This window comes from Nesoenas mayeri (genome assembly GCF_963082525.1).
Source record: "Nesoenas mayeri genome assembly, chromosome: 15".
NCBI classification, from domain to species: Eukaryota; Metazoa; Chordata; class Aves; order Columbiformes; family Columbidae; genus Nesoenas; species Nesoenas mayeri.
In genome coordinates, this window is record NC_137559.1 from 9,857,716 (window position 1) to 9,872,109 (window position 14,394).

The window sequence follows — 14,394 nt, forward strand, 5'->3', positions numbered from 1 at the left end:
CAGTGGCTGGCTCCAACTTAAGAGCATCCCAAATGGTGACACTGTGTTTTACTGTTTGTTTGCTCTACCCAGCTCATTATGAGTACTGTCAAATGCCAATCTAGAATGGAAAAGCTTATGGCATCATCACTAATATCTATGTGAATCATCTACCCCAAATAGTCTGTCTCATCAGGTCTATCTAGCTACGAGCTACTCATCTATCTTTGTGGCATTTGTGCTCTCAGTTCACATGCTGGCTGTGCACCAGCCCCCGCCGGGCTGTGTTTGAGCTCTTACCCTTGCAGCTGGCACCCCGACAGCAGGCAGTGCCCTCAGGGGCTAAAGAGCTGACAAATCTGGCCACACTGATGAGTAACTAAATAAGGTCAACAAGACCAACTGGCAATTTGTCCACTATAAAGTGCATGAAGCAACCCCAGCCATTCCTCTCTGCTATTATTGGTGGTCCTACCTGTGGCTGGCTTCTACAGTCTTGTTCAGCACTACCTTCTGTTTCCTTTTGTTCCTTCTTTAGTCCTGTCTTCAGCCTTCACCCCAGAGCTTGCCTTGTGGCACAGGCTCCCAAATCTTTGGACTAGCCTTTGATCATGACCTCACCTCACTCTTTGTTTTGGCACCATCTGTGATTTCACACATTCCTGTCCTTGGTCATCGTGATAATGGTACCAGCCTGCTCTCTCCTACCCAATTCTCATCTACTAGGTCCGGATGCTCATGCTCTCCTTGTATCCCTCATCCCAGTAGGTAAGGCTGTAGAAGCAACTGCAATTTACATTGGGTTAGAACTTTGGGATTTTAGACTTCTGGTTTTTAAGTTGAACCCCAAACTCATTGCCAACAAGGTGGCAACACATACTACGAGCAAGTTCAAGAGAAAGAGCCTACAAGACCTCCTGAGCAGTGTCTAAGCCCCATCCTAGGTACCACAGAACAAGCTCAAGATTTTTCCCTGAAACCTCTGATCTACCTGAGGTCTTTGCTTTGTTCTAATCATCTTGGGTCTCACTTTTACCATTACTTTCATTATTATATTGTCATAGTCCTAATATAGCTTTTCTTTCTGTATACAATGTACATTCAGATCTCTACAACCTGCCAAGAGCAAGCTCTGAAGACAAATTCTTCTTCTACATGAGTTTCCTCTACACTGCCCCATTAATTTCTCTTGGCTCTAACCAAATGATACAATGAGGTTGGAGTATTTTATTCTCTATGTCCCACTTACACTTGTTTTTTGGGGGCAGAACTAGCAGCAGTGAATGTTTCTTTCAGTTCTTGACTGCGATATGGATATCTGTTCCCTCAAGAATCTGACCAAGGCTCAGCCTGGTAGTTCAAAGCAACGGCAACAGAACAAGGGAAAGCTTGTGTTTATTACTAAGGATGGGACAGGCAGAGTGTTTCTTTGCCTAAAATTTCTAGTTGACTTTACAGCTTTAATTTTGCAAGCTTTGAGCCAGACTGACATTAGTGCCACATCTATTACATGTGAACTGTCAAAATTTAGGGTTGCAGGTGGTAAGATTTTGGTTCCTCTCTAGTTGATAACACTTTAAAAAAAGTTCCCATACACATATCCTAAATCAACAAGAATACCTGCTAGGGTCAGTAAAGCTTTCATTACTGAAGGGTCAGATATACCTGGTGGGAGCTGCAGTATATTTGTTCTGCACGCTCTGTCTCCAAGAGAACCTGCTGAAGACCTGAGGGAAGGAGTCAGTGAACGTTTCCTTTCCTTAAAACCCCATAGGATATCTTAGGATATCTGCTCCCTGAGCAGATTTTCAGTTTCTCTTCTGAGAGTCATGATATAGTTATCTATCTGAGGAGCAAAGCTTGAAAGTGACTTCCTGAGCCCAAATACAGATGGAACGTGGTGTGGTGTAACTCAGCAGCCCACATCCAAAGTGAATCATTAATGGCCATAAAAGGAAGGGGAGGCAGTAAGTGTGACTCATTCCATCAGCAGCAACCAGCTGCCATCAATACCAGTCCCAAATAACACAGAGCCAATGGCTGTCTGCCAAGCTACCTGAGTTAACATGCCCAGTTATACGAAAGAGCATCTCAAAGGTGAGACTTTTCTTTCTACCTTCTCCATTTTCTTTCTGTCACTTTCCACTCCTTCCATCTTTTTGGCTTATGCTTTCATTCTTTTCTCATACGTTCTTTCCTTTGGCAATATAATTTTCTGTGCCTTCTTTCTATTGTCAGTACAATCCTGCTTTCCTTCTGCCATCTCCCTGACAGCTGCTGAGCTTCCACACTCCTCAGGTTTTTTTCCTGTGAAACTACCTTCAACAGTAGAAACTGGATATCAATGCTTTAATAGCATTGTCTAAAAAAATCCCTCGTGCCTGAGATCTGCTGTGTCCGGCCCCACTGCAGAAGACTGTCAGCATGCTAGCCTGCTACAGCAGACACCCCAGTAGCACACAGATCCTTCTCAGATGGCTACAAGGCCTGCATGCCTTGTCTGGTTTCCCTGGGACACAGTAAGTTTGCTGCTAGCTAGATATGAATTTAGAAGCTGGAAGATTACACCTACAAAGGGAAAAGAGGGATCTGGGCAGGCCAGGTGCTATCCAGTTAATATTAGCCCCATTAAGTGCTTCATTTTCTGGCTGTGTGGTCAGTCCTGTCCTGAAGGCTTAACCATTTCATACCTATTATTATTATATTCAACTCTTCACCAGTAGTGGTAGACTATCCCTAAACAGATAAACATGCAGGCTAAGGAGCCTCTTAGGTCTTCACATGGCCATTTCTTTGATGAACAGGCCCACTTCTTCTTAGGCAACAGCGTTTCACGAGAAATTCACTCCTGGCTCTAGAGCTGCCCAGGTCACAGCACTGAGCAATCCAGGCAGACAGAATTGCCTGAAACAGATGGGCTGGAGCAAGATAAAATTGCCACTGAAGGATAACCGTAAGACTTCAAGGTTCATTCCCTAACACCGACCTTTGGTAGTTGAGACAAGCATCGCTGGAGGTCGAGACAGCACCATGCCCTTGAGATCAACCTTTTCTTCACTTGCTTCTGCCCTAGTTGACAAAGGACTCTGCGAGCTAAAGAAAAATAAAAAATATTAAAAGCTGTTATGCCAAGTTCTGACTGAAACCTACTTCCCACAACAAACCCAGGGCCACAGAAACTTCTCTGGTAAAACTGCTTTACTGGAAAATCCATTCCAATACACTGTCTGTGATGCGAGCTGCATCAGCGTCTCTCACTGAACATCTTTTTATATTGTTCCCTGCAAGACTCTCCATGTTAAATTAAAAACAGCTAATGCAAAGTAGCCAGCTTGGCAAGGAAATCTGGGAATCAAGAAATATGTTAGGCTGTATTACCAGAGCTTTTCCTGCCCACAGATTTATCATAATTGCTATTCACTTTTGGTTCTTCAGCCAGAGTTTAACCAATTTTAAAGGTTCACATTGGACAACAAGCACAATCAAGTCTGGCAAAGGTGTTCATGGCAGTGAAACCTCTACAACATTCCTGCATACTCAAAAGGACCAAATCACAGCATGGTGAACGTAAGGTGTGATCCTGAAAGCCAGGGTCTGACAAAAATGCAAACTGTGGTCTGCGGAACAGTTTGGTGAGGTCTGTGAAGTGCAGGCTGCTCAGGCAAACCTGCCTGCCTCATCCCCTGCCACCACGGGGTTGACTGGAATATATCCTGCTTGTTCACTCCCAGGAGACAACGGCATTTGCAAGTATAATCTGAAAACTGCAATCTGAGTTGCAGTTTGTATTCTTGCCTCCCAGTGGACCAAATTACCAGCATTAGGAGAAAGACAAGTGCATTATTTAGAATGTAGCACCACTCTGGACTGGCTAAGTTATATCAAAGGAGCAGAATTAATCATCTTTGTAAGACGAAAAAAGCATCCCTGAGGAAAATAAACAAATAAATAAAGAGAATGAAACTCTATCAAATCATTTTTTTCAAATCTTAAGAGAGAAAATTATGAGAGTTACTGTTCATGGCCAAGCAGAACTGAACTCTGACACACAGTCCCTCCACAGGCATCAGATTAATTCTACAAGGGCACACTTTGCTACTCTGCAGAAATGCCAACAGGACCTCACCTCTAGTCTGCTGCCACTGACACAGTGTGCCACACTGCACTCAGCACCAGAAGGGATCTTTAAAAATCTGTCCAGAGCTTGCAGGTACAGGGCCTTGTCTGAGCTTTCTGCAGGGGAGTTTCACCACAGCACCATTTATTCAGTTCAGCAATATTAAAGAGAGATGGCAGGGCTTGAAACCCCTCTGTGTAGAGGCTGGCACCCCAGGTGATTGCACAGGCCTGTGTGACAAGCATGACAGCCAGGGAGAGATCTGTAGTTTGACATTCTTTTGGTTGGTGGAAATTCCTTGAAGGAATCTTTTGATAAAGCACTGTAAAACAAATGCTTCAAGTCACAGATCTACCTATGCGTGGAACAACCGCAGGGGTGACTTTCAGCAGCCAAAAAAAGACAGGTTCCTCTTTTCTTCCCTTTGCAGGTCAGCCTGCTCTGACCCTCTGGAGGAAAGGGACCTCTAAGTGCCGCAGAACCTTTCATTTACACACACCCCCTTAGGTCTGAGTCTCTGCCCAGGAAGTTGCAAGATTGTCAGGAAGCAAAGTGATTGTTTTGTGCTGTAGATCATCTTCATCACGGAAAAAACTGCCAAGAGGTTTGGGAAGAAGTGCAGGGAAGGAGTGCAAGAGAGTCCAGGCTACTGATCCCACCTTCCCTCTGCCCCTCTGCAGGTGCAGACAGCGTGCAAGGGCTGCTCAGTGCCCACCTCCACAGAGCTGCCGAGGCTTTGCTCCCTGTCCCTCGCCCCTTTCCCTCATGTGCATCTGCTCTGCTGAGAAAAGCCAATAGCTTCAAAGCCCAGTTCCCTCTGCAGCCATATCCAGACCCATCTGAAAGTGAGATTCCAGGCTCCTGAACCTCACTTGTTCCCAGCACTTTTTGGCACCCTATTGCTATGCCATTAGTTTCTAAATTGCATTTCTCACACTGGTTGCCAGAGTTAAAAGTTTATAAGCCACCCTTCATTTTCACACTCTTCTGTCATAATCCTCCAAAAAACCTTCTTCATCTGAAGCCTCTTATCTCTAATTAGTTGATTCAGAAGGCACATAGGGCAAAGCTAGACCAGGCTTTCTAGCAAAGGTCCCCTCAGTGGACCATGGCCTTGCAGCCCTTCTCCAGCACCAGGCCCAGCTGGAGGAGGTCTTGAGTCAGGCTGATCAGCTGTATCTGGCACAGAGAGCTCCAGAGCAGGCACTGTACGTGTATGAATTACAGGCCTAGTTACCAGGGAACAAGGGATGTGAAGTAACTGCAAGAGTTCCATACCTGATACCTTGACAGATCCATTACGTGCTGCAGAGAAGATAGTCCTGTGAGAGAGGGATTTTTGCAGACTCTAGTAACAGGTTTGGAAATATAAAAAGTGGACAGAGTGCTCCCACCCTGTACTCTTGTTCACCGAGACCTTTAGCAGAACACTGATATGTAAAGACAAAGCACGCTAGTTGCGTGCCTGCCCAGCCTCTCTGTCACATTTTGTGTGTGAGAAAAACCCTAGTTTATCCAGGGCCATTACCTTGCTCCATCACATTGGGAAGCCAGATCCAGGCCACCAGCACACAGCGCTGGCCCAGCAGCCCTCCCTGCAAACCAGAGGCACAGCTCCCGCTGCACCCGGCTGTCCCGCTGGGGCAGGTAGGCAAGAGGCTCCGCTTGGCTCCGGCAATAGATGGCATTGATGGAACCGCAGTCCGTCACACTCGCCAGCTTTGGGTCAGATGGCCCAAAGATATTCTGCAAGGTGCTACGTGCTTTAGGCCCTCTCAGGCTTAATGCCAGCACTGGTGGCACCCTGCCAGTCTTTGAAGTATAGGAAGAAGGCAGCTTTTCTGTGAAAGACAAACACATGTGACTAAAACATGGCACAACTCACCTCAAGGTCATTCATTCCACTCAAGTGCTGTTTTCAGATCTGTCACAGCTAGACTTTAACAAAATAACCTACTGGTTACCTGTCCTGTAATATGCTGGCAACCACCTGCATGTTTTTACAAAACAGTAAATGAGATTATTCAAGGCAATCTCTTAAATAAAGAGGAGCTGTTTGCCGCATATTCGCTGTGAAAAGGGGCATGTACAGGGTTAGTTACTACTGATACACTAGAAGTCAGCACCTTAACTTGTGCAGTATGTTGTTCATGTCCACAAGGAAGGCTGGGATATCAAAGGGGAGACAGGACAAGAACATAGGCCTGAGGAGAGGGACGTTTTCTTTAATTTTCCATCAGATATGGGAAAACTGGGAAGGGGATCACAAACTGGAAACCTGTGGATTACTTTTATAGATGATTTCCCTCTGCATCCAATACAGGTTTTATGCTATGTCGTAAGATGACATATCCATGCAAATATTTGATTAGCCACCTTTACTTCCCTGCCAGGACTTGAACTGTGGCTTCCATTATTTCCTGCAACAACACTTCCCTATGTCTCTGGCAAACCTTTCTCCCTGTCAACTGTCAGCGTAGTTAGAAGCCAGTAAGTAACCCCAATAAAAGGGTAAATTTGGCTCCTCTGCATTTCTTACTACAGATGTTAGAAAAAAAACCAAGGTGTGTCATTTTCTTCCCTGAGGTTTAAAAACGTAGTCTATTTCATCATTTGTTGCATAAGAATCAGAAGCCAGAATATAAGTCTCCAGAGCAGGTAGATAACGGAGAAATTGGCTATAAATATTTAAAATAATCTTTTTAAAGTTTTCAAGCTAAGGGTAAAAATCTAATTTACAAACTTGCATAGCAGTTCTCAGCTCAAATGAATTGTCTCTTCATATGAAGCGTTCCTAAATAATGGTGCATGGCACAGAGCATTGAAGCAGATCTGCTGCCTGTCATCTTCTAATGACTGGTGATTTTATGGTTTTCTTATTCATTTCTGGATTCCTTCTTCATTTTTCCAGCTATCAGTATGAATGCACTATGTGCACAGTGCTGAGACAACTGCAGTCCCATGTCTAAGGCAGTCTGCTCCTATTGTTTTCAAATGTAAAATAGTGGGGAGTGAGACAGGAGAATTTTTCTCTGATTAAGCTGGTCTTCACTCACCTTTTGCCTGAGGAAAAGGAAACCCATTTCTCTCACTCTCAGCCTGCCTATACCTTTCCCCAAGAGAAGTGGATTGCCCGCATTTGTGATGGTGTCAGATGCAAACCTCCCAGGAGAACTTCTTGGTTTAAAAGGAAGTACAAGCCATGCTATACTACAGAGGCAATCTCTGTACTTTGCAGCTAATGTAATGCCTGTTGCTCTAGAGTTATATTGCATTAGCAACTAATAATATTCCATATACACTTTAAGACAAGCTTCATTATTTCTATTTCATAAATGGAAAAAAAAGACTTAAGTGGTACATGCCGATATTTAAAAATATTGGTGCTTAATGTTAAAGACTTAGTGATTTGAGTTCAGAGATCCATATAATTTCTGTTTACCTTATCTTCTTGATCTCCCATCTCAGACTATCTTCTGATGGTGACATTACAGGATGGCTACATCAGTACTTTTGCCCATGCCTCTAAAGCTCCATAAGCAATGGGGTAGGAGAAATTGTGGAAGGGGGAGGCTGGATTTTCTGCAGCTAAAACCCTCAAGAAGACCAATGGAAACTAATTTAGTATATTTAACTTACAGGAGTCTAACCCTGGAGCTGCAATCTGGGAAAGACTACTGCAAAGGAATGACAACTGAAGTGGTTTGAGACACAAAAATATATCAAGGGTTAAAATTCAACTCATGGGTATTCAACACTAGGAACAGAAGAAAAGAAACAGCCCAGGATCTTTTATCATTTCTTTAGGGAAAGATATAGGAACTGATAAAGCAACGCTCATGTAAATCTGATACCCTTTCGCCCGTGCATGCGGCACCACATCATTGTTCTTCCTTGGCACGTTTAGTGATCTTTGCCTTCGCCTCAGTATCACCATGTGATGGAATCTCTGAAGGAAAACTAGGCCTCACCTGAGCTGGAGAGCAGCACGTCCTGCTGAGGATAGAGCAGGCGGAGTCCACAGATATCCAGACCAGAACTGAGTACCAGCTGCAGCATGTGATGGGTAGCCAGGGGACTTTGGAAAAGAGTTTCAAAGAGCAGTGCCATGGTAACCTGAACAGCAAGAGCACATTGGAGAAATGAGCCAAAAGCTTCCAAGCCCTCAATACACAGCTGTATCTCTTCTGCTCACCTTTAATTCCCATGCTTTACTTATATCCTAAGAGCTTTATTTTATGTTTATGTGCAGTTCAGCACAGTTGGATCTTAGCTTCAGATTAAATCTTAACTATCTATGATAATTAAGCTTGAATCAATTTCTGCAGATATAACTGTGCCTTTTGTCACATAAACCTACTAATAAAAAACTGCAAGTTCTCCTGGGCAGAGACTGAAGTGTTTCATTCCTGCTGCTCAACTTTCTGTACTACAGAAAGTTATTTAAATAATAACAGGCCAACTGTTTTTTCCTTTATACCTACAAAAGTGCCAAAAATCAACATTAAAAAAAAATACCAAAAGGCAGACACATCACTGGTACTGTCTCACATTTACCTTTTGAAACCTTCTTTACCAGACTCATCCAATTCAGCCTACCCTGGCATATAGGAAGACACACATCAACACATATTGAATGTCTATACCCAAAATGGAATAAAACGACCATTACTTTCCCATAAGAAGAAACATATTGTTTAAAAAAGCAGGCACTTTATGACAGGAAGTTGTATGGTGCTGTGGGTAATAAATTGTCTAGCTGTAGATCAGACAAACGTGATGGTACTGGCCTCAAATTTGTGCACAGTGCTCTTGGATGTAAAACAACACAATGCTATCCCCAGCAGCAAGTTTTATGGCTGCAGTGAAAGCCAAATGAATTCATCATTATTGGACACTTTAAATGAAATGCTACTCCCCCATAAACACATTATGAGGCTTATTCCATCATGATAAATGAAGCTATAAATTTACTCAAATCATAAAAAAGTGGTCTAATTAGGAATAAAAGCTCTATTTCTTTATGTTCATTTAGCTGAAGCTCTCCTGTTATTAACCCACTATTCACAGCAGCCAGTGAAGAACTATTTTTCTGTAGCTGCCACGAGCGTCCCTGGGGCTTGGCTGGGTGGGCTCAGGGCCAGCTTTGATCCTGCAGCTGTCCCGCACTGAGACCCTGCCGTAACCACCTCTCTCCCCTTTGCTTTGGAGCCAGGCACTCGGCTTTGCTCCCTGTCTGAGCTTTGTTGCAGGTTTGCCTTGGCCCAGTATACGTGTCACTAATCCAGCCGTTATCCAGCTGACTTTCCGGCTTGGCCTTGTCACTGCGGACTCTTGGCTGACCACACTTATTACTGCTGCACCTGCCCTGCTCTTCTTGCTTGGGTGATGCAGGACTGCACGCTGCCTGCGAGGCCACTGGCCCTGCCTGCCTGGCTGTCAGTCTCAGCTCCTGGCTCACCTTCCCTGCCCGCGCACCCTGCCCTTGCTGTGAGATCTGTACGACCCACTTACAGCACTGCCAAGGCAAGTCAAGGAACTGTAACAAAGACATGAGGTGCTTCCCAGTTGCACCAAGTGCCAGGTAACTTCAGTTCCTAATTGTGGACTTCAGGCATCTTCCAGGACAAGCCTGGTACACTCTCAGCAACTGGTCAGGCTTGCTGCGTGCTCAGGAAGAGCTTAATATATCTGCATCTCCCTGAGTCAATGCTAACAGCCAACTGAACTCTGTCAGATAAAACATGCTGGTCTGTGTTGTGCAAGAGCTAGGAAAGGTGAGTTACCAATGCTAACAAGTTACCATACATGGGTAGAGATCCAGTACATTTTGGTATGCACTCCTAAACAAACGTAAATATCAGCTAATTGAAGTTACCTTAACTTTCTCTTCTTCTGGGGTAAAATAAGTAGAATTACTTCCAGCTTCTTCATACAACACATACACAGTTACTCTAGGTCATGCAAACAGTACCAGAAGATTCAGGAATTTTTTAAAATATTTCTGAATGCAAATTTAAAAAAAGTTATGTTGTATATTGGCTTGCAGTCAAGTGGGTTTGGGTTGTCAAAACTCTGCCTACTTCACTGATTTGCATCTGGTTGGTAGGAATTTCTTCAACCTGCACATTCCATAGTTTAATATTCTTTGACTCAGAGCAATCAGCACGTCGATACAGATGACACAAAATACTCACCTGATGTATTTAGGTCTGAGTTAGAAATGCTTCAGTATTTATACAAAACCTCAAGACTGAAATATTTCAGGTCACTTAGTAATCTCTCAGCTTCCCACATCATCCCACAAGTCAGAAAGGAGTGGTTGGGGTTTCTTTTACCTCAGTGTCTGTATCTCTGCAAGCCTCAATGTCACTGCTATGAGGGAAGTATTCTTCATCAGTTTCAACTGTCTGCCAGTGAAATCCATTTGGCACCACGAACACCTTCTCCACTGCCTGGAATGCACAAAGGACGCCACTTACCTGTGTTATCCTGACGCCTCAAAATAAAGGGCTAGGAAAAAATAGTATTTTATGGCTAGAGAGCACAAAAAGATGCACATTCATGGATTAAACCCATTATTCCAGTGTTGTTAGTCTGTCATTTAATTCTCACATCCATACCACTAGCTCAGATTAAGTGACATCCCAAGAATATGAATCCGCAACTGCTTCCTGAGAGACCCAGCATTCCCAGAGTCAAACCCAGTGACCCTCCAACCTGCAGAGTACCCATGGACAGGAGTTGCATGCAAAAAGGACTGCATGATCAGGCTGAGCAGCTCAAGACCTTGATTCTCCACATTGTGCTGAGCATCCAGCAGAAAAGAGCTTTGTGAAAGGAACGCTCTAATTAACTAATCAAATGGAAAGGTAGGGAAAAACGGCATGAACTTCTACATGCCTGTGACCAAAATAGGACATTTCTCTTGTGCTCATGTCACCACAAGTGACACGTATCTGCAAGTCTTATTGTGCCACGTACTCACGGATAGGCAAAAAAGACTCTGGCATCTAGGTCGCAGCTTTAGAGAAGTGCAGCATTTCCCAACCTCAGCACCTCGGTTTGTTTCTCATACATTTTCTGGGCAGCCAAGCAAGCAACTTGTACAAGTGCAAGTTTAAGGATGCGTCACTCACAAGAATTTGCTGTGACTGCATGCCCAGTAAGCAAGGCCATAGTCCAGGAACAAATGCAGTTTTTGAAAGTCATGTTTGTTAAGTTCTGGTTTGGGAAGAAGTGATGTTCGCAGCTATGCCAATAATGAACATTCCAGAAATACAGATGTGTTTAGGCAGAGTTCATAGTGGGCAGGATTCATTCCTAGAGTGAAAAAAAATTCTCAGTTTTGAGACATAGGATCAGGTGGTGTATCTCAGAGTAGCTTCACTATTTTTAAAGACTTTGCTTTGATTTACAGCAGACATTAATCTGTCCTCATCTCATGGGGACAGACCTTTTAAAAAAAAAACAATAATTAAATCTCAGCATAGTGTCATCAGGACTTTTATTATGGGTAGAGAATGAACTAACACTGCATTGAAGAAGCATCCATTCTGGATTATGAGGACCATATAATACTGCGTAATTGTGTAATCACCTGAGATTTTTTTTTTTGCACTGCTTGGCAAATGATAGGGATTTCATATCATTCTATAATTGTTTACAAACAACCACCAGAAAATGAAATGAATTTGAATAATACTAAAGCCCATCTGACATCTGCCTTTCTGCTTCAGCAACCTTTTGTTTTCTTCACCCTCTACTTCTTTGCTTCATGAGATATTTGCCTAAAAGCAGAACTGGAGATTTTACTTTTCACCTGATCTTAGTCAACACAACTACACCAAACAAAGAGCTTTGACATCTCTCAATGGATTTGTCCCTTTTGTCCTGCAATTCATCTTTCATTACACTTGGTTGCTGTGGAAAATATCACCAGAGGAAAATCAAGAAATTGTTTACTTAAGGAAACAGATTATCTTCTTCGTTTCCAATGTTTGATGCCAGCTCCAGCATGCAACACTGGAACAACGCAGTGAGCACAGACAAGCCCTACATACAGGGGAATGCAGCAAGACCTCAATCTTCTGGGGTTCAGGATGGTCCTTGAACAAACCTCAAGCCTATGAGCTTTCAAGAAGGAGGAAAAGAGAAGGGACAAATGTGGTCAAACCAACTCCAGTCTCCATTTCCACAGAAACCTCCATTATCATCATCCAACCCTAGTTACCATACAGAGGACCCATGCTGGGAAAGCCAATACAGAGCTGACATTTAGGAAGCAGCGTGGTGTGAACTGTGGATCAGGTGCAATCCCAGGCATGCTGCCACACCGTCCGCCTCCCTCCCCACCACAACACAGATCCAGCCGTGCTTTTTAAAGAACCAAGGCCTGTGGGAAATTCTTACCGTGATCTGTCAGGTTCTGTTTTCTAGCAGCCAGTCTGAATGTGATTTCACAAAGCAACAGAAAATGAAGCTTGAAAAGTCTTAGTTGCCCTAGAAAATCCTTTTCCTCATTGGTTAAAAAATGCACATAGATGGCTGCAGTAAGACAGCGCCTGCTTTGTCCAGTCCAGCTAAAATATGCCAGTGGAGGAGAACTGACACAGCCTGAGTGTACAATCCACAGGAAAAATAGGAAGGAAGCAACTTTCCTGTTCATATAGGAGAGAAGTGCATCCAGTCAGTTGTTATAATATTGAGATGAGCCCTGTTTGACATATAATGAGTGTGACCCTCTGCTGGCAGTTGCATGACCTCACTCTCATTGAAATAATTTTGGTGATTTTGACACTATCTTTATGCTACTTTGGTGCTACTTTTAACCTTGTGTGAGAATTGTATTAAGGGTAGGCATGAGAATTGTATTGGTTTCATCCCAGGGCTGGTTCCTTTCTTATGCCTCCAACAACATTACAGTAGCTGTAAAGCTTCTGTGCAAACACAGCAGTTCAGAAAGCACCTCCCAGGCTGGCTGATGCATCATCTCTGAACATTGATCTGTCTCTTGGCAGGGAGGAGAGGAGACTCCCTCCCCACAGAACGGTGAAGAGGCAGTTCCAGCCTTCCATACTTACCCAAAAATTCCTCTGCTCTAAGGCTCTGCAGGCCCAGAGCACTGCAATAATCTCACGCGTCATGGTAAAGGCATTATACCAAGGAGGAAAGGTACCCTACAGTCAGACAACAGCAGCCCCAAGGGTACTTTGACTTAAGCTGTGACAGGCTGCAAAATCCAGCATCATTTAACCACAGCCATTTGCATGACCATGTCTCCTCCCCAGCCCCTGCTGCAAGAAAGCAGGGGTGCTTACCACACTGGTATCCTCTCCATCCATATTGCCACGATCAGAAAGGGCAGGAAGGGAGGGCATGTCCATAACCTCCTAGTTGTAGTTATTCCTTTTTGTCAATTATCCTTTTTCTTATTTGTTTTGGGAGATAAATTCTGATTTCTGCTACCTTAAGACACTGGAAAAGACCAGTTTGTACCATAAAAAAATGCTAGAAAGAAACCCAGAGCTACTGCTTTGTTTCAGAAAATATTACTGAGGTGAAGCCAGACAGCTATGGGAAAGAAATTCACAGCAGAACAAAAATGTGTTGTAAAATACTGAACAGAAACAAGAATAAGCACATTTTAGAGAAGACTGGAGCAGCATGCAACAAACCCATGAATCTTTAACTGTCATACAGAAATATGACCAAATCCAAATTCTCTTCTTCTTGCTTACAGTGTGTTCCGTTCTCATTTCCGACAACAAAGAAATAGCTTTTGCTGTCAGATGATCTAAGAGAGTCTTTTAAGTTGCAGTGAGTCTTCTAGACTCCTTTCCAGCCACAGCAGGAAAACAGAAACTGCAGGAAGAATTTCTGTGTATGCCACAATCTTATCTCCTGACGTGCAAGGGACTTTCCAATGCAAAGATCTGCTCAGCCACTATCACTATGAGATTATACTCAAATCCCTTGGAGGAAGACGCTGCATCCTCCACTACCTCCAGAGACAAATTGTAAATTCTACAGGTATAAAACCTCTCCCTTTCAGCTCTGCTAACCACATCAGTGGCTGCAGAGGATGCACTATTCTCAATCTAGCAAAGGCCTTGATGCTAACACACAGGCAAGGCTCATGTCTGATGTGATTCACTAAGTGTGCCCCTGAATTAGGTAGCATTATACTCAGACTCTTTCCTCTCCTCACCATCATGAATCCCAATGGTTCAGTGTAGTACTCCTTATGGAATCCAGATGAACACAAATTTGAAAGTTTCCTACACATCTTCCCTCCC

General features: G+C 43.6%; 1 protein-coding gene across 1 annotated transcript in view; it reads right to left on the reverse strand.

Annotated features, from left to right (window-relative positions):
* The window catches only part of DNAAF8 (dynein axonemal assembly factor 8), a gene marked incomplete at its 3' end in the record, with an annotated part of 87,929 nt that overhangs the window by 32,324 nt on the left and 41,211 nt on the right, over nt 1-14,394 (reverse strand). Inside the window, exons 15-18 of the mRNA XM_080353977.1 lie at nt 10,435-10,551; nt 8,068-8,212; nt 5,625-5,937; nt 2,966-3,072 (exon numbers count right to left, since the gene is read on the reverse strand). Of these exons, the coding sequence (XP_080210103.1) occupies nt 2,966-3,072; nt 5,625-5,937; nt 8,068-8,212; nt 10,435-10,551 (682 nt within the window). The remainder of the gene's footprint in view (nt 1-2,965; nt 3,073-5,624; nt 5,938-8,067; nt 8,213-10,434; nt 10,552-14,394) is intronic.